This window comes from Aristolochia californica, unplaced genomic scaffold, assembly GCF_029961685.1.
Source record: "Aristolochia californica isolate CCGP_79_NKW_82.1479 unplaced genomic scaffold, dmAriCali1.0.hap1 SCAF_10, whole genome shotgun sequence".
In the NCBI taxonomy this organism is placed as follows: domain Eukaryota; kingdom Viridiplantae; phylum Streptophyta; class Magnoliopsida; order Piperales; family Aristolochiaceae; genus Aristolochia; species Aristolochia californica.
Window position 1 is genome coordinate 31,129,916 of NW_027181771.1, and position 26,215 is coordinate 31,156,130.

At 37.2% G+C, this 26,215-nt stretch overlaps 2 protein-coding genes across 2 annotated transcripts; one reads left to right on the forward strand and one right to left on the reverse strand.

Moving 5' to 3' along the window:
* Positions 1-5: 5 nt before the first annotated feature.
* Positions 6-4,986, reverse strand: LOC137936047 (uncharacterized). The gene is made up of 3 exons (XM_068780566.1): positions 4,644-4,986; positions 4,094-4,506; positions 6-609 (listed from the first exon to the last, which is right to left on the reverse strand). Exons 1-3 carry the CDS (start codon positions 4,806-4,808, stop codon positions 168-170), a joined length of 1,020 nt encoding a protein of 339 aa, XP_068636667.1. The 5' UTR covers positions 4,809-4,986; the 3' UTR covers positions 6-167.
* A 6,934-nt stretch (positions 4,987-11,920) lies between these two features.
* On the forward strand, positions 11,921-13,580 carry LOC137943077 (protein PHR1-LIKE 1-like). Its single transcript, XM_068788771.1, has 4 exons — positions 11,921-11,951; positions 12,171-12,320; positions 12,420-12,496; positions 13,212-13,580. The coding sequence occupies exons 1-4, from the start codon at positions 11,921-11,923 to the stop codon at positions 13,578-13,580; spliced, it is 627 nt and encodes a 208-aa protein (XP_068644872.1).
* The last annotated feature ends 12,635 nt before the right edge of the window (positions 13,581-26,215 follow it).

Sequence of the window (26,215 nt, forward strand, 5' to 3'; positions counted from 1 at the left end):
GAGAATGGGGACAAGAGACACCGATTACATTATAAATAATCATTCTACAGGCGGAACCAATTTAACGTACACTTCTCTCCTAAAGATAAATGGAGCTAATTGCAAATGTAAATTTGAACAGAGAAATGTCAAAACTTACACAAGGCATAAGACGGCAGAACAACCATTTAGGAAGACGTTAACAACCTCTTGATGCCTGTCTTCTGCTCTGCTGTGAGCCTGGTGGGGAATTTAATGTTGAACTTAATTCTTAGATTGCCTTTCTTGGTTGGCTCTTTTGGAATTGGCATCCCCTCAGCTTTGACCACTTCTTCATATGTGGGACTGATAATGCTGTTGATTGGGATGGTCAGGTTTCGACCTTCTAGGTTTGTCACCAGTACAGTGTAACCTGTGAGCGCTTCCACAAGGGAGATCTTATGGGTCATGATGAGATCGTTCCCATCCCTTTTGAAGATACCATGTGGCTTTTCATCAATTATAAACACAAGGTCTGAAGGTATCAAGTTCCTCTGCTCATTCCCCTTCTCTGGGAATGTTATTTTTGTGCCCTTCTTCCAGCCTGGCTTGATCTCGATTGTCAAGATTTCCTCCACGGTTGTGGGTCTCCTGAAAATGAACAAAGAGATTAGAAGAGTCGATTACAATACACACAAGCGAATGACAACAGAGAGGGCTCCTGTTATCAGATAGCATCTTCCTCTCACTTTTTCAAGTTCAGGAGTGAACTTGTATGGGGACCAAAGAAAAAAGCAGTCACCCTAAAAATAAAAATTGCTTTTTTGACATACATGAATCCACTGGCAGATTAATATTAAGTAGAAGGTAGACAAAACCTCAGGGTACTTACCAAAGAACTACAATGGTGCAAAATGCGCCATGCAACCTTAAATATAATGAACAAGTCCAACAAAAGTAAATCCTGCAAAAACTGTCACAGGAACCTGCGGCATTTTATAAGGCTTTAATACATCAAATATGAATCCCAAATCAGGAATAACAAAGACAAAGAATTAGAAACATCAGACTTCAATATCTGACCAATAGGGGTACCAAGACCTTGAAAATGCAAATCAACTTCACTAGTTGATTAACACTTTGATGGTATGTAAGAGTGACAGTTCCTAATGAGATACATACTTTGATGGTATGTAAGAGTGACAGTTCCTAATGAGATACATGTGTCTTTTGACATGGCCTCATTTCATTACTCAAACTGAGCTATCACGAGCATTGCCAAGGAATCTTTGTTAAGTATTGTCATTGCCATCATTAAGGGTGGAATCAGACAGTGACCCCATCAATTCCAAAATACTGAAATAATGCCACAAGCTGGAGGTGGAAAGCTTAGGAATAGAAAATTTTAGGAGCTATCTCCAAGACAACTTTTTTTTTTTTTTTTGAAAATGAAAACAACTTTGACAGTGTCAGAAACTTTAGATCCAATCCCTAAGGACCTGTTTGGAACCCACAGAAAAGAAAAGAAAAGAAAAGAAAAGGGGAGAAAACGTAATTTTCTGTTGTTTGGCAGTAGAGAATTATCAAGAGAAAAGAAAATCACTGTCTTAGTTAATAAACTTTCTCTCACTAAATGATGGAATTTGGGGAGAAAAGAAAAGAAATAAAAATTTGTGAGAAAATATTAATCATCCAAATTTCAAAATATTGCTAATTTTCTATTCTTTCTCATTTTCCATGTGTATCCAAACAAGAAAAAATATATTTCTCTTCCAGCTTCTCTCATTTTCCATGGGCATCCAAACGAAGAAAAAAAAACCTCGTTTTTCTTTTCTTTCCTCTTTCTCTTTCTTTTCACTCCACTTTCTGTGTTCCAAACACAGCCTAAGTGAGCAAACTTTAGAATTCCACCATGGTGTGATCAGATTTTGATAGTTTTTTAACTTATGCAAAAGCATGGCAAGAAGCTCTATAAGAAGCTTAGTACTCTAATCTCAACATAATAATTTCCAATAATCCTACCTCAGTTCTGGAGCAAACATATGCTAAGGACTCTCATTAAAGACACAGAAAACACATTCACTTGGCTTGTAGATTTCTTTCCAGCTACTTAAGAAACATATGTTTGCCTATGTATTCAGATGTCAATTGATGATTTGGCTCTTGAATGTCCTTCATTGTCCTTCACATTTTTGAATGGTCCCAAAAGGTTAACCCCACTTAATGTAAGCAACACCTAACCACATGCTTCCTTAAACGATTGCTACTTTGACTTATGTTACAAGAAAGTCGGCAAATTGTTGGAGTATGTACATACACTTACAATTTTGTTTTTTCAAATGGTGTGCATACAATTATAATTAAATTCTTAAAAGTGAGCTGCCAGACCTCCTTAAGTTGGGCTAAGGAATCTGCCTCCCAAAAACGGACAGACTTTGTTCTCCCTCAAATTTCTTGGAAAATCTGATTTGAAAGAAGTAGCCGATACTTTAACAACAAGAGTAGCAGTTAGGAAAGGATGATTGCAGGTATTACTAGACCTATCCTGGCTACGATCAGCACCAGGTAGAAGTTTCAAAATCTTAATAGCATCATTGACAGAAATAATAAGAGATTGGTTGCCCAACTTGCCTCCCTCAGAAAAAGTGGGTAACTGAGATGGTGCGCCCCCACCCAAAAAGGTGTCATTGAAAACCATTTTTTTTTTTCAAACATCATAAATTAAACTTTAATGGCTGTGTATCTGGCAGCCTGGTCAGGCAGTAATTGACGGTGTTTTAAGACCACATGAGGGTGTCACCATTGCTTCCTATTCGGGTAGGGTATGCCTACCTTCAAGAATTCCATTGCTGGGCAACTCTGGATTGAAGGTGACTCTGGCATGGTGATTAGTTGGTGTTCCAAGGCGGTTGAATCTCCTTGGAGACAGTGGTAGGTCTTACACAAAATCATGGAAATTGTTTCAGGTTTTGTCTTGTTTTGGGAACAACGCAAGATCACCCAATCATATGGTTGACTCTTTAGCTAAGCAGGGAGCAGATCTGTATTCATGTTAAATTAGTGTTAAAACCCCTACAACCAAATATTTGAAATCCATGAAAAGGTTAATCACATCTCCTTTTTGTCAAGGCTGCAGCTACATTAGGCCACCAGTCCAATAAATAAATAAAAAAGGTACCACCAGTTCAAACAAAAAAGAAAAAGGCCACCAGCTTGCAAGAAAAGCCAATGAAATACCCACTTACCAGCTGCTGCCAAAAAATAAATTACGATGAAAAATCCCCTTTCACTATTTCTAACCATAATCAAGAAGAACTTCAGGAATGCGCTGCAAAAAGTTGGCACCACAACTGGGACAATGACCAATGAGCAGTGCACTGGCAGGTGATTGATTAACTCTTCTACTGGACTAATGCATTGATCACCTTTTAAAAACGGAAACACCTATAGAAATAAAATGGTATTGAACCATGTACCCACTAATCATCACATTGTCATATAAAATAGATAACAAGATTAAACTTTTATGATTCTCATTGGAAGCTATTCAACCTCATATAGCATTTTCGGACCTGCACTTGTAGAACTTTTAACTCATATAACTTATCTTTCAGAGTGAATTCCCACATATTGTAACACAATCATTGACCATTGTACAAAAAATCTTCATAATATATGTAAGTGGAAAATGCAAACCTAAAAGTGAAACCTACATTCTAGTAAGGCTGTAGATTTCAATAGGAGAAATAGTTCAAAGAGGTGAAAAGAATTGTATTCCGGATTTTGTAGCAGGACCAACAATGCAGGTTGAAGTAAAACTGCAAAATTAAAGCGTGCCACAACCATCCTATCTGGCTCAAGAAATGCTGACGATCGCCAGAAAGAAAAGATATGGCACTCATGTAAATGCAGGAAAAAATTCTAACGCATCGGAAATCAGATTAGAAGGCCAGAAATAGATCTGTACCGGCTTTTACGCAAAAGCTTTTTTTCAGCATCGTAACTTCAAATGGATTAGTAGACAATATACTAATAGATTCTATATTTCTTAATACAACCTTTACCCATTCAAGTCGGCACAAATTTCAGTAAGGATCATTATAGATATAAGGTTAGGCAAAAAGAAAAAACTCACCCGTTAAAATCCAAGACATCCCGGGAAATTTTCATCTTTTTAGTGGTGCCCTTGTACAAATCCTCTAAACTACATGGAAGATTCCGCTCAATTGGGGCACCCTTGCGCGGTGCATTAGCCAATGCCTCGCCCCCACCACCACCCCCAAAAGGGGCGAAAATATCCCCTCCAAAGCCCCGTGGGAATCTAGCACTGCCATGCGAGCCGCCCATATCGCCCATCCTGCCGAATGGATTGGAGAAGCCAAAAAGCTCTGAGAAAATATCATCTGCGCTCCTCGGATTGAATTTGAACATATTAGGTATACCACCGGAGGGCCCGGCAGAGGTAGATCCCGGAGGCGGAACCTGCCCTTTGAGGCCTTCTTCCCCATACTGATCATAGACTGCCCGTTTCTGGGGGTCGCTGAGAACCTAAACATATAAATCCTTTAAAAATGTTAACCACCGAATACCATCAATTACACAAAGGAGTAAAAAAAACGATGGCTTTCAGTAAGGAAAAATGGCATAACATATTAGCACAGGAAGGAAATGGAATAAGTGCGTACATCGTATGCTTCAGAGATTTGCTTGAATTTGGCTTCGGCTTCCTTCTTGTTATTGGGATTCTTGTCAGGATGCCATTTCATGGCGAGCTTCCGATAAGCTTTCTTCAAATCATCATCTCTAGCGTTGCGATCAACCTGAAGAATTTTGTAATAATCCAACCCCATTGTGTGCCCCTTTTTCTGCCTCCGTAGTGTCTCCTTTTCTTCACTCAGTGTAACACGATAAGGCGTTCGGTTTGTTCTGTTGGTCCGTGATGAACGAAGAATCACAACGAGACCATGTTCGCCAATATTTTCCTGTGTCTCCTTGGGAAGAACGGTGAGAGCCCTAACAGTTGTAGATTTGTAGTCGAGAGCTACTGGAGCACAACCCACTCACTTTAATACTCCCTTTAAAGCAACTTTTTAAGATTTAATTGATCCATCCGGAGACGGGTCCCACTGGCACGACACATTCCTCAGAATTCAGATAGGCATATGTGCCCCGTTACGACTTGGTATTTTTATTATTTTAAAAATAATATATTAAGTTTAATAATTTTTTAATTGTTAGAAATCAATTTAATTGAAATGTACGAATTATTATAATTTATAATTACTTGTTATAAATTTTATGATTTATTATTTTTATCCTTACCATGTATTTAGACCTAAAAAGACATGAGGATGGATTTTACTTAGATTCAAATCTAGAAAATGGAACCCATCTCAAACAAACAACTCAACAATTCAAAAATTCAAAAATAAATAAATAAATAAATATTTTTTTATGTAGTTAAATCCATCTCAATTATTTGTTTTCGATTTTCGACATTGATTATATCAAAGGGAAGCATAATTCTCTTTATGATGATCTTACTCAAGATTTTTTTTAGGGTATTACTCAATTATGAAAACTTTTAAGTATTTTCAAAATATAAACATAATCCTTAAACCCCAAATTAGGTAAAACAACCATTATTACTACACGAATAAGTTATTTAACGTATAATTAAATATATTAATATATTTATTAATTGAATTAGATATTTTATTGTGCATTCATATGGTAATTACATGAGCCAATGAAATATGTACATGATTAATTACCAATAATAAATAAATAATGTTATAAATAACAAAAATGAAAGTAATACGTTGAGTTATTAATTTATTAATAACATATGATATACTTTAACCTAAAAATGAATAATTTAAGAGAAAAAATTGATCTAATCATAACTTTAACACACTATATATATGTACATAATATATTTTATGTATTATTAATTAATAATATATTATCACAAAATTTAAAACCATTGGTTTAATCAATTTAGCAATCGGATAATTAAACCAAAATAATTTATCAAATATTTATTTTAACAATATTTTAAATATGACTATTAAATCACTATTTGAATATAGTAATTATAAAACAAATATATTAAATAAATAAAGATAATTATTTTATAAATAAAAATCATAAATTAATGATTTTTATGACGATAATTTAATTTTTCCTAACTTAAGAAAAATTAAACACCATCGTTGTCTTCTATAGCAGCGAGCCAGCGGGTAACAGTGATCGCGGCGGGCCAGCGACCAATGTCGACAGAGGCGGTGCTCCGATGGTACACCGAGAGGGAGGCCGAGAAGCTCTGCAACAGATGCTCGACCTCCCGTGCTCTGCGACGGAGGTCAAGAGGGAGAGGAGAGGGAGGATGGCTGAAGGGAGGGAGGAGGAGGAGAGAGGGACGCCGAGAGAGAAGAGAAGTTGTCGCGAGGGAGGAAGGCCTCCCTCCCTCTCCTCTCCCTCTCGACCTTCGTCACAGAACCTCTCGGTCTCCTGTACTCTACAATGGAGGTTGAGAGGGAGAGGTCGTAGAGAGGGAGATCGAAGAGGGACGGTGGAGACGAGAGAGGGAGCAGAGAGCTCGGGGAGAGAAGGGGTGCTGGAAACGGAAATGAGCAGACTCACGGAGAGTGTGTGCGGCAAAGAGGGGCGGGTTCGTTTCATGTACATGATTCTCAAAATTTGGAGGAAAGCATTTTTCCCTCGTTTATGCTTTGGACATGATCTTGTGAGTCAAGTTAGTGATGTACATGACTTGAACTCCGGCGCTCCACTAACTACCTCATAACATGAACTGAGTAATGCAACTGAAGTTCATGTCCTGATTCATGTTGACTAACCCCCTAAGTGCATTCTTCTATAAAGCCAAAAATGCACCATTTAGGGAATGGTATGTAAAAAAAAAATCACAAAAAAGAATTAGAATTTTAAAAGAAAAACTCTATAAACAATGGGAAGAAGGTTGCGAGGAAGCAAAAAGAAACCAAACCAGTTACACAGGTCCTTCATTTCCATATTAGTTCATGAAATATATGAACAATGAAGAAGAAAAATTATCAATGTTCTCAAAAAATTTGGAAAACTGATAAGGAGGAATATATTACCTCTATATATCCTCCTACGACTTTTTCTTAAAATTTCATAGCATCCTAACATAGAAGCAAATGCTTATGTCAAGGTATCAATGACTTTAACAAAATTAGCAGCTTGAGTAAAATAAAATAATTACACCGATGTGTATCTCCACAAAATGGGAGAACATCTTGATGAGATTTTTCAAAAAATCAATACAAAAGTCTAAGATATTCATACAAAAATCAAGGAACCATTACCTTATGGACATCCAAAGGTGATAACTAAACCTATCATTCAATCCTCATTGGATGTTAAATGTTTTAATTTAGGCAACCTAGATGCTCAAGAGATAATTCAAATGATAGAAGAAAAGAATTTAGGGATTAAAAATTAATACCCTTTATGAGAAAATAGATTTAGATTTAAAACAAAATTGAAAGAAGATCTAGACAAATTGATCGATACGAGTCCAATACCTGCTGATGTTATCTTTTGAGAAAAACGATAATTTCATTTCAAATGAGTATAGCTTCGTGGCATCGCTTCAATTAGAGAAAAGATGGGTTTTGGAGAAAGCTAAGTTGTTTGGAGACAAGGGGTTTGGAACATAGTTTGGGCCCCGCATAGGCATTTGTGATGGCAGCTGTATATTTTTTCTAATATGTTCACACATATAACATCAATGTAAATATAACGTAAAAAATAAAATATCCATAATGCCCATATTAAGTGCTTATTTATTTTTCTAAAATAAAAATTAAAAAAAAAACTTTTGAGAATAAGGGACTAGACAAACAAGAGGGGAGTACTGTATTTTGATGACCCTCAACCCTAGAATGTCTCGGGGTGCAAACACTTTTCTATTGAACAAGTTATTTTTTTTAGGCAAAAATATTTTCCCATAATAACTGCTAACTATACTGTTGATTTCAAGATCCTCACAGAGATAATTTTGATGATAATAAACACTACAGTTACTAATGATGTACATTAAGTAAATATAATGCTTGGTAAAAAATCTCTCGAAGAGATTTTTTTGGTAGCATATCTGTTTGAGTGGCCATGGTTGATCCAACGGTTCATAAAAAGGAAGCAAACAATTCATGCTAGAAGACACACCATTTGATCGAACAAGATAATGAAAGAATCATTTTTATAAACAACCAACATATAAAAGGTAAGAAGAGTATAAAACAAGCAAAATGAGATGATCACATAGAAAGAAGTCAACATTTTAGCTAGAGAATTGAAGAATTGGAGTACTAAAGCTCAAAGGAGTCACACCCATGCAAATAAGTTAAATACATCAATAAAAAAAATGAAATCATGAAATGAAAAGACAAGGAATAAAGCATATGAAGAAAAAAAGAGTAAAAAGAGATTGACTTCTATGGAAGGATTCAAACCCTTGTCATGCAAAGAGAGTAAAAGAATATCATACAAAGAACCAAAAAGTTATTAAAGAAGAAGATGGGTCGAACCCATTGGAGCAAGAGGAGTCAAACCTATGGGATGATTCAACCCCACAACAAAAAAGATTTGACTCCTCCTAATAGAGAGCTTTGGAATAAAATAAAATAAAAAGAGTCGACCTTGTAGGGTGTCGGAGCATGAGGAGTTGAACCTTATGAAGGATTCAACTACATAATCAAGTCATTGGAAGAAAAAGGAGTCGAACCCTAGCACAAGATTTGACCTCAAGTTGTAGAAATTCAAAAAATTTGAATGTCAAACTTAGATCTGGAAGTTGTTCGTCTCCAACTTATGTAATTTATGACCTAGTTTTAAGTTATTTTTACTAAATACTAAAATAGCCTTTCCATTCATGATATCTTTTTTTGAATGTTGGGAATTATGCTATTTAACCCAAACTTTTCCTAAACGGAATCTCTCTTCCCTTAGTGAAAATTAATCCTCCTAAGCCCTCACATATAATTTGGAAAGTTTTTGCTTCCTCCAAAGCTTCTAGGATTGTTCATTTAAATCCTTATTGAATACTTAATTTCAATTTGTTGAACATGTGCCGAGTAATTTTAAGATCATATTTGATACCACCAAGGCACTGTGACTATTTGAAATCATTTTTGTATCCTCTTCTATTTTCAAAATCACATTAATATGTGTTCGTATGTTGTTTTTTTTATTGAAGCATTTTAAATAGCTTTTATTAAGTATTAAAATTTAGGGATAAAGTTTCAAATCTAAGTATTTACATGCATATACTTCAAGATATTTCAATCACACTTGGTCGAGTAAATTCATATCACTGCTTTTGGGCTATACTTTTAAATCAATCATTACACTTTGAAAAACCAATCCCTTGAATCTGCATTTTAAAATTAAGTCATTGAGGATCATTTTGAGTTAACTATATTTACAAATCAAGTCATTAAGAACTATTTTAAGTTGTTGATTTTATTAGATACGTACTTAAGGACTGATATACCTATTTGTTTGTGTTTTGATTTTTAAAATTTGCCTATTGAGAGGCAATTATATTGGGCTACATTGTAAGCAGGTAATATTTTCAATTGGGTTTAACCTTGAGTAGGCAAGACCATCCTCACCTTAAATTGTCAAGAAAAATTGCTATGCCTAAGCAATAGAAGTTGGGAGCTATGTTTGATAATGTATGAGCCATAAAACTGGAATAGGTAAGCAATGTTGAAAATCCATGTATAGGTCAAGTCTTGTGTAGCCTAGTGAGTTACTTAAAAAATCCTTTTTGCAGGTCTAGGCCAATGTGTCTAGTAAGCCATTGTGAACTTGAGTTAGTAAGTGCTATTGTAAGTTGATTGTTGTAGTCAATTGAATAACATAAGTCCCTACAGCTAGCATTGTAATTGGTCTTAAAGGCAATTTGTTGTGTATACTTTGTGAGTAATTTCTTCTGTGGGTGACATTAAATGTTGTGTATGAACATAATCTATAAAGTTGACATTTCACTTTGATTTAGTTAAAAATACAAAGGAATTAAACAAAAAGGGTTAAAATTAAGAACAAAAGTGCCCCTTTTAGATTTATTCGTCACCGGATTATCACTTCCACTCTCTCACCCAGCTTTTTATGTTGTTGCACCTCTCGTGTCCACATATATGAGCCAAAGTATCCCTTAAATCCAAGCTTCAGTCTTTTTTCCAATGGCCAAAAAAACCAAGCCTCGCTGGTGATTTACCACTTACGTATGCTTCTTCCTAGTTTATGCTTTCTTCAACTGTTGTCTCCTTCCTTGCGACAAATAATGTGTGGGTCGTTCATCGTTCTCCACAAGGAAAACACCTTGGAGTTACTGTAAAGCGAGTTGTCTTCATCCTGTACTCGTCTCCCTTTGTTTACTGCAATTCTTCTTGTCGTTTCTTGGCTGCTCCAACTTCCTCATTCTTAGTAGAGCCATGCCATGGCATCTCTTCCCCTTTGGCGGAAATCCTCTCCACCCTCAGAAAATATCGCCTCCAGAATTCTCCTCATCTGAACTTGTATATATAATTGTCCCCTTCAAACTCAGTCTTCTCAGTCCGTAATTGACGTTGCTTGTGTGCGTTGGACTGTTTATTCACAGGATTCTCATCAACAATTTTCAGGTAACCAGAGTTTAATTCTTCATGTCTCATTACTTTTCTTCGTTTTGTTAAGTGCAAAAACTGACGGGCTCATCTTTCTTCATTCTCTTTCATGGAGGCTTCCAAAATCTGATTCGTTGATTGCATTAGTTGATATAGAATTGCGTTTAATAATTTTTTTTATTCATTCTCTTCACTGAACTAATGCGTTAATTGTCCTCATCCAGTTTCACACCTGTTCTTAAGATTCTTTGTTTTGCATATGAGAATTTCATAGTTTAGCTAGTTCAGATTAAAAAAAAAATTGTTCGACTCGGCTTTACACCTTCATAAGTGAGTTGTTGATCTGAAGAGCACTCAGAACACTCATCAAAGATCACTTGGAGCTCGGATTTGTTGATCTGAGTGGAGTAGTTTATTAAATGAATTAAAAATATATTTAAATTATATTTCATAGTTGATTACCTAATTATTCAAGTAAAAGAGGGGTATATTTTGATTTTCAATGCTCCCTTTGTAAGTGTAAGAAAAAAAACTGTGTGGGAAATGATAATTTTAAAGAATATTTAAGTAAAGATAGCCTAATTATATGTTTAGCTAATTTTTTTATTTTTAATATTTTATAATGTCTTGTATGTCATTATAATTTTTATATGTAAAATACTTTACTATTTAAATATTTAATTTATAAATTTATTTATGTTTTCTGGTTATCAATGAGTAATTTGTCTATTAAATGGGTAAAAAATACCTCATACTCGTTCTAGTACTAGAATAGATATCTCGTGTGTGTGTGTGTGTGTCTGTATATATATATATATATATATATATATATATATATATATATATATATATATATATATATATAAAAAGAGAGAGAGAGAGAGAGAGCTTATCCAATACGAAAAACCATTTGGTGCGAAACACTATTTCAGCCATTTGATTATGATCGAACGGCTGAGGTAGCCGTTTTGCATGTTTCGCACCAAATGATTTTTCGTATTGGATCATCTCTGTGTGTGTATATATGTATGCATGTATATATAGGTATTTTTTGTTGTTGTTTTTGTACAATTACTCGTAGAGGTATTTTCTGCTTATAGGTCAGAAAATCTGAAATTAGACAGTTCGAGCTGCCGTTCTATGAGTTTGGTATCATCCAAGGGCTAGAAACTAGAGACGGCAGTTAACTAACAACATAAGCCAGCAGCTAGGTATTATTTCCGGCCGGCAAAGCTGCAGCTACCATGAAGCAACAAAATATATTTTTTAGGAGTTTTTTCCAAGACATCATGGGGGCAACGAAAATGCGTGCCATCTTCTTTGCTGCTAAAATCAGTACACTATTCTTCGAGAATTCATCACGGAAGGAACATCATCGTCTTCCACGTCCCTCCGTTGATGCAATCTTACACTTTCGGTTCCTTTTTTCTTTCTTGGGCGGGTTAGTCGAGTCCAGAAAATCATCTTTGCCTCTTGATGCAATCTAACAGTTTCGCTTCCCTTCAAATCTTTTTGCAACACTTTTTCTCTAATGATTTTGTATTTTGCGTGCAGAGGTCTGCCCAGAAACCGAGTGTGGAGCCAACTTGATGTCTGATATGACTTCCACCAACTCAGAAGGTCCAGGCAAGCAAAGGCTACGCTGGACGCCGGAGCTGCGTGATCGTTTCGAGATGGCAGTCACCCAGCTTGGAGGGGCTGATCGTACGTTAAATTCCCACCACCCATTTTCTTCTTCTAAATGATAATCCGATATCCATCAGATTTGAAGACTGATACTGCCTTGAAATGCTGGCTGCGCAGGGGCAACTCCTAAAGGTATCTTGAAGGTGATGGGTGTTCCAGGATTAACTATATATCATATTAAAAGCCACTTGCAGGTATGATATACATATTTCTATCATCAGTAAATAACTTTTTCTTCCTTCTCATGATCGCCAGATTACAGCTTTGATTAATGTAACTTACGTATCTTTTCTTCTGCCTCTCACCAGAAATACAGGATTACCAAATATGCTCCAGAATTTGTTGTCAGTAAGCCCCAGTTTTCTTTACTCACATTTTGGCAATTCATAGAAACTGTATCATTTCTAATTCTTAGCGTTTCTCCTCATTCATTGCTTCAGGAGGACTTGAGAAAAAAAGTCATTCGGAAATTGCACCAAATTTCAGTTATACCTCGTAAGTTCGGAAATATTCTCTTATTGTCAAGTTTTCATTATACTTGATTGTTCCCTTGCTCTTATCAAATTTTAGATCTTTCCTCGAATTTGGAGTCCTGCTTAAGGGAACCGAGCAAATTAGTTACAGAAAGATTCAAGAACAAAAGTAAAATAGCACTTTCTTTATGATATGCAGAGCTGCTCAAATTTCCAAAGCCTTAAAGATGCACGGAGAAATGCAAAGGCAACTTCGGGATGGAAATGAAGTGAGTTCCATTACTTCCTGCACTTTCAGATAGTTTTCTGCTCATAATGACCTAGTCCTCTTCCTTCTTCTACAAGAGAGTCGATATATAAAACCTCCATTCAGATCGATGCCTTCTCAGATGTTTTCATCAGACATTATCTATGAGTAATTGTTTGTTTTTGCCAGGTGCAACGTCTGCTAAAGCTCAAAACTGAAACTCAGAGAAGATACTTGGAGAAAATCACAGAAGAAACAGAGATCCACAAGCCTTCTTCTCCTAGTTCACTTCCTTCTCTTTGTGAGGAGTCTGAATCAAACGTAAGAGACTACGGATCTGATTCGGAGCCAGAAAGATCATACACAAATAATTCTGGAAACTTCAACAATAACGTAGAGGTTCAAGTTCAAAAGCGAGTGAGAGTCGTCACTGATCAAGAAGACATTTGGGGCAAAATTGATTCAAACAACTTGGGAGACGAGCAGCAAAGTTTATGGGAGGCAATTTTACTTTCCCAAGGATATAACCATGAAAGCATGTACAAATTTAGCTCATGATTCTTATACCATTTTTTTTTTTAATCACGGAGTGTAAGTAGGGGCGAGTGTTATATGGTGTGTGCATTATTGCTCATAGTTTAGTTGAAGATTGTGTAATAAATATAAATGTCATTCTTTTTAAAAAGCCTGTCACTTTGTTTTGTTTAGTGGGAGAGAAGAGTGAAAAGATAGTAAAATTAGTGGTAGACAGGATTATTTTTTTAGCATAAATGAATTTCTAATAAATCATGAAATTCATAATCTATTAACAGAAATGTGAACGGTTGCTTACATCTAGTCATGGTGATCAAATTCCAGAAGAACAAAGATCACCTCGTCTATTTAGAGGCTCCTCAACAAAAGTCACATGCGCTCTGCTAGACTAAATCTGTAACCCTTAAATAATTTTTTTCCCATAAAAAGAGAAGAGGTTTTAACTTATGGGCAGTTATAACTGTCCACTATTGCCTACATCTAAGGGAAATGTAAAAGCTCCTACAAGAAAGGTCAAACCTCTAAACATGTCCAACATATTTATCATATGTTATGAACATCTTCTGTGTGGTTTGCTTTTTGTTCAAAATGACACGATCCAAATTAAAGATTTGCAACATTTACCAACTGGGGTTAACTTTAGGAGAAAATGGATTCAAAATAAGAAACTTAGACATGGCTTGTTATTGAAAAATGATAATAAGAGAAATAATTTGAATGGTAATTATTCTTTTTCGATTGTCCAATTTGAACAAGGTGGATTTATAAATAGACCCATAGAAAAATAACCTTTTTTGTTTTTGTCTTTTTAACGTTGGAGAATTCTTTGTCTTTCGTAAGCTTAGCTAGAGATTTTATCTAGATTTTGTTGGAGATCTTAAAGGGCTCATTTGGATTTGGTTTTGAGTAGGTTGCATATGGGTCACGTCGATCGGGTTGGGGAACTATAAGATCCACATGCGATCTAATGTGGGTCGACTCTAAAAATTTGATCCACACACTATTGCGGATCGGATGAGTTTATTAACTATATGTATTTTCTTATGGATCTTGCGGATCGGTTCTGGTAACTTCAAAATCCACATGCACCAATTCTATGTTGATCAGATCGGGTATGGAGTGGATCAGATTATATTGTGGATTAGAATGATTTTTTATACTTTATATTTTGACTTAAAAATAATAAAAATACTTAAAATTTTAATCTAAAATATTCTTTTATAATTTGCATTTAAATAATGAGGGAGAGTGAAGAACAATAAATATGATATAACATATATAAAATCTGACAAAGAAGAGTAATTATAATAATATTATACAAACATTGAATTTCATTAATTTCAACAAAGTCATTGAATTGACCATTATAACATGTAGTTAAAAACATTTTTGAATATAAGCATTCAAGAGAGGATAACAAGAACATTTAAAAAACTTTAAAACGTGATAGTTTAAAAAACATAAATTAAAGTACATAACACATACACTATATGCTCTCACAACTTTTATTTTATCATCGATAAAAATCTAGGCAAAAGGAGATGACTCCATGCATAGGAGTCAGACACTTCAACATAGAATTAAGATGAAGACTTGAAGCATTGTTGATTTCAGGATTCCATATTATTAAGATCAACAAATTAGAGTGTAAGTGACGAACTAAGGAGGGGGGGGGGGGGGTTAGTCAACAAATTGGAAATTTGATCTTCATCTTCATCTCATGCATCTACATGATTTTCATATTCGAAATGGGTGTTAGTGTGGACAACTTCATCTGCATCTTCATCTTCAAAATTTAAAATCATTGATTTTATTAATTATAAAAATGAGTTAATTAAACCAAGTGTTTGAGTTAAAAATATTTTAATCACCACTATTAAATCACTAATACAATAGAGTAAATAAAAAATAAATATGATTAATGGATAAAAAAGTATTATATTAATAACATAAGATAAATTTTTTAAATGGTATTAATTAATAATATATTTTCAAAAAATTAAAAGTAATTAATTAATCAAATGCATACTTTAATTATATTTTATTTACCAGAGATTTAAATATGAAGTTTAACATAGTAATAAAATTGATATAGTGCTGGGTTGCTGGGTTGCATCAGGCGCTGAATCAGCACCACATTAATTTTTTCCTAACTTAGGAAAATCAAAATTTCCAATAGTGTCTTCTTCCCACGGCGTCGAAAAACTAGAGATCATGACGAACAGAGAAAATCAATCCAGGCAGCTAATCAAGCTCCAACCAAATTTATGGAGTAGATCAATACAACTTGTCCTCAAGCTCGAAAGTAGGGTCTGTATGCCGACGTCTCCACCTGTGCCCAAGTAGCATCTGCGATAGTTATGTCCACCCTCTGGATGCCCAAAAATGGAGCTTCTTTTTCTTTTTATTTTATTTTATTTTTTAGTTGGCCCGATCCGAGTTGGCCTGGGATGACTCGGTTCAGTAAGCCCGGTTCGGCGAGCGACTCAGTGTACCGCGCTGATTAAATTTTTCTAACTTAGGAAAATTGTAATCGGAAGCCTTCTTCCTCCTTCTACGGAAATTTCGCCGACAGGTCGTTTGCCATTGTGCTGCCAAGACGGAGGTTGAGCGAAAATGTCGCCGACGGAGTCTCCTACTTCTCCGGTGGCGAATCGCAACCCGTTGGGGCTTCGCCGCGTGGAGAGTTTCCGAGACAGAGGGCTCTAGGAAACCTGTTTAGCTTTGTTTCTCAGTCCCCCCGGAATAGAGAACCTTTGCGGAAATTTCGCTGATGGAGTCTCCTGCTTCTCAGGTGGCGAATCGCAGTCCATTGGGGCTTCGCCACTTGGAGAGTTTCCGAGACAAAGTGCGGGAGAGAGGAAGAAAAAAAGAAAATTAGGATGCGCAAGAGAGGGGGGTGCGAGGAGAGAGAGGGGAAAAGGAAGCGTCCCGCGTCCTTCATCTCAAAGATGATCAAATATGGCTTTCTTTGAGATGAAGGATTTTAAACCGAGGAGAGAATAAGTGAAGTGAGATGAATGAAGAGAGAGGCACAAACGAATTTGGGAGAGAGAGAGATACGTAAAGAAAAGGGGAGAATAATGGTTGTAGTTGAATACTCAGCCTTCCCATTTAACCTTTATTTATAGATGAAAAGGTACATAAATTACAAGTATGCCCTTCACCCTTGAGAGACTGAAGGAGAAACAACAAACATAAGATTTTTATAATAAAACCACTCTATCTTGTTTATGTTTTTCAACACTCCCCCTCAAGTTGGTGGTAACAAAATATCGTATAATCCCAACTTGGCTCATGCAGTGGAGAGAATTTTGGAGTTGATTGACTTCGTGAATGTATCAGCAAGTTGTTTATGAGGCTTATCATTCTCGCTTGCAGCTTTTCTCTCACAAAGCGACAATCCACCTCGATATGCTTAATTTTCTCATAAAACACTCGGTTAAAGGCAATCTGGATTGCTGCTTGATTATCAGAATAGTGTTCCATAGAAAGGATTTAATTTTGCTTCACCTAGAAGGGATTTCATCCGTAGAATCTCACTTACCGCATGTGCCATGGCTTTGAATTCTACTTCTGCACTGGATCTTGCAACCACATTTTTTTTTTAATTTCTTCATGTAACAAGGTTGCCTCCAACTAGAGTACAATATTTTAAAGTAGATTTTCTATCATTTAGTGATCCAATCCAATTTGCATCGACAAAACTTTCAATATTGAGATGAATATGACACTTATATGGGAGCCCTTGTCCTAGTGCCTTTTTCAAGTACTTAAGAATCCTCTCCAATGCCTACCAATGAGACATTTGAGGTTTATGCATATATTGATTGACCATACTAACAACAAAAGAAATATATGGTCTAGTCACAATGAGATAGATAAGCTTGCCAACTAGCCTCTGGTATTTGCCAACATCAACTTCATTTCCTGAGCCAACACATAGTTTTGTATTTGTCTCTATGGTGGTGTTAGCAAGACCTCATCCCATCATTCCTGTTTATTCAAGCAAGTTAAGAATATGTTTTCTTTGTAATAAAATAATACCATGCTTGAACTAAAGAACCTCAATCCTGATAAAATACTTGAGAAGTCCTAAGTCTTTCGTCTTGAACTCACTGCATATCTTGTTTTTTACTTGAGTAATGCTACTGGAATCACTACCCATCAGAATAATATCATCCATGTATGCAGCTCCTTTCTCAATTAACTTGACAAATACAAAATGGTCCACAGAGCACCTTGTGAACCCAAAATAAATCATTGTTTGACTAAACTTGTCAAACCAGGCTAGCAAAGATTGTTTCAGACTATATAATGATTTTGTAAGACGACACACCAACTCTCCCTCAACCATATACAGGTGGTTGCTGCATATAAGTTTCCTCCTTAATATCATCATTCAGGAAGACATTTTTTAATCTAGCTAAAACACAGACCATCGAGAATTAGTAGCCAGAGATAATAAGAGACACACCAAGTTGAGCTTGGCAATGAGGGAAAATGTTTCTTCATAATTAATCCCATAACACAAGGTATAGGCTTTAGCCATAAATCGGGCTTTAAGGCGGGTCACCGTGCCATCCTAATTTTGTTTGACAGTGAAGACCCATATACATCCTACCGGTTTTCTTCCAGATGGTAATGATACAAGGTGCTATATTTGATTCTCGCAAAGAGCTACCATTTTTTCGTCCATGGTTGCTTTCCATCCTAGATTCTGAAGGGTCTACCGATAAGATTGAGGAATAACAACAGAAGAAATAAAGGCAAAAAACTGACAACTAGATGGTGATAACCAATGTGTAGATAAAAATTAGCAATTGGGGTGAGAGGTAGAAGGTAGGGTGCATGCCCTAGATTCTTTCTGAAGAGCATTAGCCGTTTATCAAATAAAGGACAAAAAATAGGGGGTGGGGAAGGAGAACAAATCTTAGATGAATCTGGAGACTCCACAGGTGTAGTGTCAACCAATGCTTCAAGGGGAGCAACAGTTACTTCAATAAGGCCACGAGGTGCGAGGTCATCAATTGTCATAGTAGGTTTAGGAAACTTATTGGTTGTAGAAAAACTAGGTGGGTCACCAATGGATGTATAAAATGACTGATCCTTAAAGAATGTGACATCACTAGAACCAAATAATTTTTGAAGAGACAAATTGTAACAAACATATCCCTTCTGAGTGAGAGAGTACCCAAAAAAAAATACACTTAAGTGCCCTGGGATCCAATTTAGTAGTATGTGTGGAAGTATAATGAACAAAGTAGGTACACCCAAAAACTTTCAAAGGAAGAGAGAACAACTTATCACCAAGAAAAAGACATGAATATGGTGTCTGTTGACCAAACACTGGAGAAGGTACCTTGTTCATAAGATAACATGTGGTGAGAAAAGCATGGGGCCAGTAGAAATAAGGTACATGCATATGATGGAGTAGAGCACAAGCAACCTCAAGAAGGTGTCTATTTTTTCTTTCTGCCACACCATTTTTTTGTAGTAAAAGTTTGGAAGTCTGAAGGCAAATATTCTTTTGGCATTATAGGAGCGAATAATCTTTAAGGTAAACACCATGACACAAAAAGACTTAAAGAGATGTAAGACTTATGATCTCTCTTTTAATAGGAACAACCATGTCACTCGAGAGAAATCATCTACAAATGTAAAAAATACTTAGACTGGGAAACATTGAAACACTCTTTGTTTCATCGGGAGGAGATAGTCTTCACAGTTGAGACTAGAAATGGACTGTAATGAAGGAATTATCTGTTTGAGCGACTGAAGGGAAGGATGTCCTAACCCATTATGCCACTGAAGAGCCGTACACTTAGCATTAGTAGTGGTTGTTAGTACTAGTGAATCAAGATAGTAGAGTCCCCCATTTTTCACGGCCTCCACCAATAACATGCTTTGTCTTTAGATCCTGAAGAACACAAGAAGTGAGAGAAAAAGTGATGGAATAGTTGATTTTTTTTGTTAGTTGACTAATGGATAAAAGATTTTAGGGAAATTTATGAACAAATAAGAAATATTTTAAATGAAGAGTAGGTGTAGCAAATGTGGATCTCACCCCACGTACCTTGGTTTGGGATCCATCTGCTATGGAGATAAACTTGGCAGGTAAACAAGGAGATATATAATTCAGGAGGGTATCATTACCTGTTAACTGTTCAAAGGCCCCAGAGTCAATGATCCATTATGGAGAAGTAGTTGAAACCATACCTATCATAGAAGTAGCAACAATAACAGAATTCTTGTTGGAGTTGGCCTGGATGTTTGGATAATCCATCAAAAGCTTTATCTTATGTAGTAGTATAAAATCTTCAGCAGAAATAGTTTTCATCGTAGTACAAGCTGACACCAGCCAGTGAGTAATAATCCAAGGTAATACTCACTCTTGAGAGAAAAAAATAGAAAATTACAAATTTCACCATCTCTCAAAGACTTTCTCATTGCATTACATTAGTTCGAGCTCCAAGATCATTATCAATTGTGCTTCAAGGTTGGAGGTTTGGAAATCTCAAACGAGAAGGTTGTCTCTCTATCAAATTCAAAAGGGTGTAAGTTTTTCTTCTTTTATATTTCTACTTTTTTTAAGTCATAGGTTGATTTAGGACCTTTAACTTTAGATAGAATAATTTGCTAGAGCTAGAATCTAGCCAATTAATCTCAGGGGACATTTTTTTAAGTCATGTATTTGAGCATACATGTGGCTTAAAAGAGAGTCAAAATTTTGTTTATGTAAATTCTAGCTAATGGAGCTAATAAGTGGAATTTTCAAGCAAAGGTTTTTGGGTGGTGAATACCAATAGGGGAACATCAATAAAAAACATCTTTGTGTTATATTTGTGATATGTGCATAGTCTTACTTTACATTTTCTTTGATTTTAATTTGATACACTTAATTTTAATCCGAAATATTTCAATTCACTGCTTTCTTGAGAAGCCACTTGAACCAACATCTTGTGCTATGATAGCATAGCTTCTAGTGCATCGACAACCACTAGGTTCTCCTATGATCATCTCTCTAGGATGATCAAGCTTGAATTTTTAAGTACCATTTTCTTTCTCTATTGAATTTTCTTCCTCAAATTTTCATCTAGGGGGGGAGGGGGGATGGGGGGTTAGTCCACAATGAAGTGGAATCAATTCCCCCCGCATTACCTAGGTCATAAAAATAAGGCGTTTCATCTCCTCAGGCAAAAATGACGGAAAACTGATTCCACCCTTTTTTTCAAATCATCCACTTACCACGAGCGACGGCGTCTCTTTGCGCGCCCCCCCCCCCCCCCCCCCCCTTTGAAACTAAAATTCCCTCTCATTTCCTCTTCTCCTCTCCTCTCGCTCGGCCTTCGTCTAAACCCTAAACCCTAATTCCACTTCATTGTGGACTAAACCCCCCCCCCCCCCCCCCCCCCCCCCCCCCCCTTGAAACTAAAAATCCCTCTCATTTCCTCTTCTCCTCTCCTCTCGCTCGGCCTTCGTCTCCCGATGAATTTTTTCACCCGACCTTCTTCTCTCATTTTCGCTCTCTCTGCTGGCTCTCATCTTCGTTCTGTGCTCCCTCTACTTTCTCTTGTTATCTCTCGTTTTTGCCCCATCTCCCTCTCTCGTCTCTTTCTCTCTCGGCCTTTCTCTTCCTTCTCCCTCTCTCATCTCCCTCTCTCTTGTCCCTCAAGGCCTCCATCTCTTCTCACTCTCGGTCTCTCTCTTCCTTCTCGTTCTCGCTCTTCTCTTTCCTCCTCCCCCGATTTCCTTCGATTTAACCTATTCCGGTTTTGATATTCTTCGATTTCCTTCAATCTTCTTCGATTTTCGACAGTTAGGCATCGATTTCTTCCATTGGGCTTACATTTCCCCTTTCGTCCGTTTCTCATTAAAGCGCCAAACTCGTCCGCGCTGCTGAATCCGTCTCTGGACGAGTGCAACAAGGAATTTATCACCGACGCCGGAGCTATCAAGCCTCTGGTTTACGCTCTGAGGACAGGGATTGCGGCATCGAAACAGAATGCCGACTGTGCGTTGCTGAATCTGTCACTGATCGAGGAGAACCAGTTGTCGATCAGGGCGTGTGGCGCGATGCCACCGCTGGTGGAAGCTATCAAGGACGGGTCGTCGAAGGGGAAAGAGTTCTCTGTCTCGACACTGCTACTCTCAAACGAGAGAAAAATGGTTCGACTGGAACGCTTACGGAGATCCGGAGATGCAAGACGATCACCGGGTCTGTTCCTTGAGCAGGAAGATTGAGGACCTGCAGGGGCCGATCCACGGGCTGGAGAAGAGGACGGTGATGAGCAAGATGGGTATGACCAAAGAGTGGTCACAAGCAGAAGTGACTGCTAGTGTGTAAGAGAGATCTAATGAGAACCATTATGCTAAAAAGGAAGACAAGAAGGACGAGGAGGAGAAAAACCCGGAAGAGGTCCGGAAGGAGAAAAAGAGGAAGGCTCCTAAGGAGAAGATATCGGGAGGCCTCGGTATGAAGGAAGAGTCTGGCGAACACCCAGATAGCACCTTCCTAGACAGTATCGAGCATGCTTCCAAGAAAGGTGAAGATGTTGTCGAGGAGTTCAAAGATGGAAAACGCGAAGCTGAATGAGGCGACATCAAAGGCGAATGAGAGAAGAAGAAGGATGTCCAGATAGTGGGTCCGGATCTGAAGGGTCGATTTGTTGGTTCCGTGTGGGCCCCAGCAAGAGTAGAAGCTAGTATACGTGCACTTTACCCTGAGTTGGTGGCTAGCCGAAGTTCCACAATGTATTTAGGTCTGACACGTGTCAAGCCCATATGTGCCTTTTCAAAGTTTTTTATTCTTTGCCTGGAGTAGCAACCGACTACGAGAACGTTCGTAGGTTATAGATCAACATATGGCAAGTACCTTTCCAAGTGTTGACACTTAGAAACAATAACGACAATTGGAGTATCAAGATGAAGGCTCGTTTTGGAGCATACGATGTTTGAAACATCATTAAAAGAAGACTTTAGCAAGATTAGGAAGCCAGAAAGAGAGAATGAGAATATGCTCTTACACAAGAGCAGAAGACAGTTTTGAAGGATTCAAGAAAGAGAGATAAAAGAAGCTCTCTACCTCATCTATGAAGGCTTAGATGATGGTGTAAGTGCAACCTCCGCTAGAGAGGCATAGAAGAAGTTGTAAACCTCTTATGAAGGAGTCGAGAAGAAGGTCCCTCTCCTAGAGGTGAGTTCGAATCCTTATGAATGCATTCGAGACTAGTTCGGAGTAGCAGTTGTCTTTAAAGAAATGATGAAAAGTTAAGAATATGTGAGAAGATACTCCACATATCGTCGTGATGATGAAAGAAACCAAAGACTTGGACAGAAATGATGATCAAACAACTCCAAGGAACATTGCAAGTTTATTACAAAAGAAAGCAAAAACTTCAGCAGATTAAGGAATCTATTTGGAGGTATAGGATCAAGTTTAAGGGGGAGTGTTGGATCATAACCTTGATCCAGCAAAAGGAATGTTCGGATTTTCAGTGTGCTGGCACACTCGAGGTCGGCAAGAACCATGCACTGGCAAGAAAGTCGGCAAGCACAATGCGCTGGCAAGGAAGACGGTAGAACCAGTAAACGTGTTCGGCAATGATGAAAGTTGTATGCAGTGCCGATTAAATCTAAATATCTATAAATAGGACCTTAATCTATGTAATCTATAATCCAGAAATAAAAAGAAAAGTTCAGAGAGCTTTGTTGTCCAGAGAGGTCCAGAGAGAGTTAAAATTTTCTGTGAGAGCGAGCGTCAATTATTTCCAACAGAGACATGGCTCAAGAAATACCAAAACATTGGGTAACAAGTAAAACTTTTATTCGGGATATTATATAAGTGATGAAGGTGATGAACAGGAGTTCAAACAAAACTAACATATTCACTGATTTGGAGTTTGGTGTTTGATGTATTCACGAGCTGGCTGGACCTAAAACGTTTATAACGTGGATCTTAATGGACTTTTCAATTGGTTCTCTCTACAGAAACTTAGAGAACCCTGATAGATTTTTTTTTTTTTTTTTTTGGTTTTGTGACGTGTGAATGAAAGGGAATGAGAGACTGCTCCAGGTTGGAATAAGCCCGACTTCGCATTATTTTAATAAGATTGCAAGCTTGAAAGGTCGAGAAGCTGTGGCTGAGCTTTGAATATTAAAGAATCTGAACACTGGCAGATGAACAAAGATTTCAGCTTTCTTATGTTATGACAAATTTTATTTCGGCTTTCCTATTTGAACTCAATGACTGTCAGGAAAATAAAACATGCATGAAGCTTTCTAATGGATTTCCTTCTATAATCAGATCTTCCAAAGGACAAACCCCAAGCCCCCAAGAATTTTCCGTTTGGAATGAAAAACACATTACGATGAATGAAAGATCCATATTGAAAAAAAAGATTCCTTTCATACAAGGTCTGCATGCAAAATCCATCAGCACTTCAATTTTGTCCTCTCTCTCTTTCGCTCAACTCTGTGTTTGAAGCTACAAGAGGAGAATACGACGTCGGCAAAACGCTCAGATGAAACACGAGCAGCGATTCTCATCTTCATTTGTTGAGATCAGGTGCTGGCTGCATCAAGTTCACACCTATTGGTAGATCGTTCAAACTGGTCACGATTTTCGTCGTGCAGAATCTAGAACTTCGGCAACAGCTAAGAGCTAAGCCCAGATAACGATGACGCATCAAAGTAATGGTTTCGAATTTGCTGCTGCTTGTCATATCAGTGGGCACTGGGTTCATCGAGTTAGGCTGGAAAGACACATGGATGGTTGGGCCAGAATAGTAGTGGAGCGTGATACACGGCTTCACCAAATCAGCAGCAGCAGAAAGCAGTTAAGAAAAGAAAGTCCTGAACGAGATTGTCATGGAACTCAGGACGACGAATTGAGAAAGAAAAGCTGAAAGAAAACTAAAAGAAAGTTCCACCAACAAGGTCCCGTGTCCCTGTTCTACCTAATGCAAGGCGTCATAGTCATCGTGGTAAAAGAGTAACAGTCGAAACTGAAATCTGGGCTGGTAAAAGCCACAAAATGAATTATTGTAGTAGACTTGGTTGGCTCAAATTTATCTCACTTTAGCCTGATTCAAGAGACATCTTGTATATCTCTATCATAGTTGACAAAGGGTATTACAATAATGATTAAAAAAAACCTTTGATGTGACAAAGGGTATCACATCAACGTCTAGAAAAAGGAATATCCGTATTAAATTTGTTTGTGAGGAGAGTTGGGTAGTCGACATTGACGACGAAATTTTTGAAGATGAATTTATTTAACTGCACTAGTCATAAACCAGAAGCGTACACTTTCCACCACGATATAAGTAAAAGATGAATCCGGTTTGCCGACTTCATGAGAAAGATTCTAATGTCCCAGTAAGGGCTAAACTCCACTTTCAGTTAGTGGCCACAAAGGGAGGGGGACCCCGGAGAATTGAGAGGCGCCCTCCCATTCTGTGATAGTAACATTAACATCAAAGATGGTGCCAGTAGAAGTAGGAAACCGTCCCATTAACATCAGAGATGCTGCTGCGCTCGCAATAGAAGATGACATTGGCTACGTCTCCGAGATGGGAATATCAATAAGCCCATATGCACCACAAGTGCTACTTCCACCGCCCACAATTGATTTTGCCTGCTATCTGACAGTGCTATGCCCACTTCTCATGTCGGCAGTCCACCTCTGTCGCCTCTGCTTTTTCCCACCCTATGCTTTTTCCTCACCCCTACCGTTTCTAAACCAAACAAGAACATAAGTTAGGTCCAAAGATACTAGCTTTAATACTATCATGGTATCAGAATTCGACTTTGCCTTTTCTTGATTCAATTTCTGTGGTGTTTAATTTGTAACTTATTTTTGTTTTAATTTTTATTATTTTGTATGGACCTAGACCATACATTGGAAGTTCTGAAACAATTTTAACTTTGGGTCAATTCCTTTATTTTATTTTTTAAAGAGAAGATGTCGTTAGTGTTAACCTCTATGAGATTATTCCCACTAAGATATGTCTTGGGAAGCTATTGAGATTTATGTATGAACTGTTGTAGATATACAAACAAATAACAATTATAATTTACTTCTGTAACAAGAAGTTAAAAACTAATTAACAGACTCTGTAAATATTAGATGATTCATGATAGTAATTAGACTGACATTAAGGAAGCCTCACCTAATACTCGAGAACGGGTTTGTTGTAGGAGGGGAAACCAACAAGAGGCACCACAAGATTCAAATTTCAAACGTGACATCATTTTTCATGGAGTTTGTATTTGCTGATGAGAACAAAAACCATTGTTAGGGTGAACTTTTGGATATGTGGCTTTTGTTCATCTTCATAGAATCACATAGATGTTGATATTCACAAATCACACGCACTAAACTTGATCCGTGCTCAATGCGTTGTATTTTCTTAGGGTATGGCATCCATAAAAAAGGCTATCGATGTTACATTTCTATCACTAAGAGCTCTTATGTCACTATGGATGTTACCTTCTTGGAATCAAAGATATTTTTTTCCTCACCGATACTAGTGTCTACTCTTCAAGGGGAGATCCAAAGTGAAGAGCATATTTGGCGGAAGTGGCCAGGGTTTGAAGACAATTTAATGGATGAAGAAAATATTCCCGAGGTAAGCTCTCCTACTACACATTCTCCT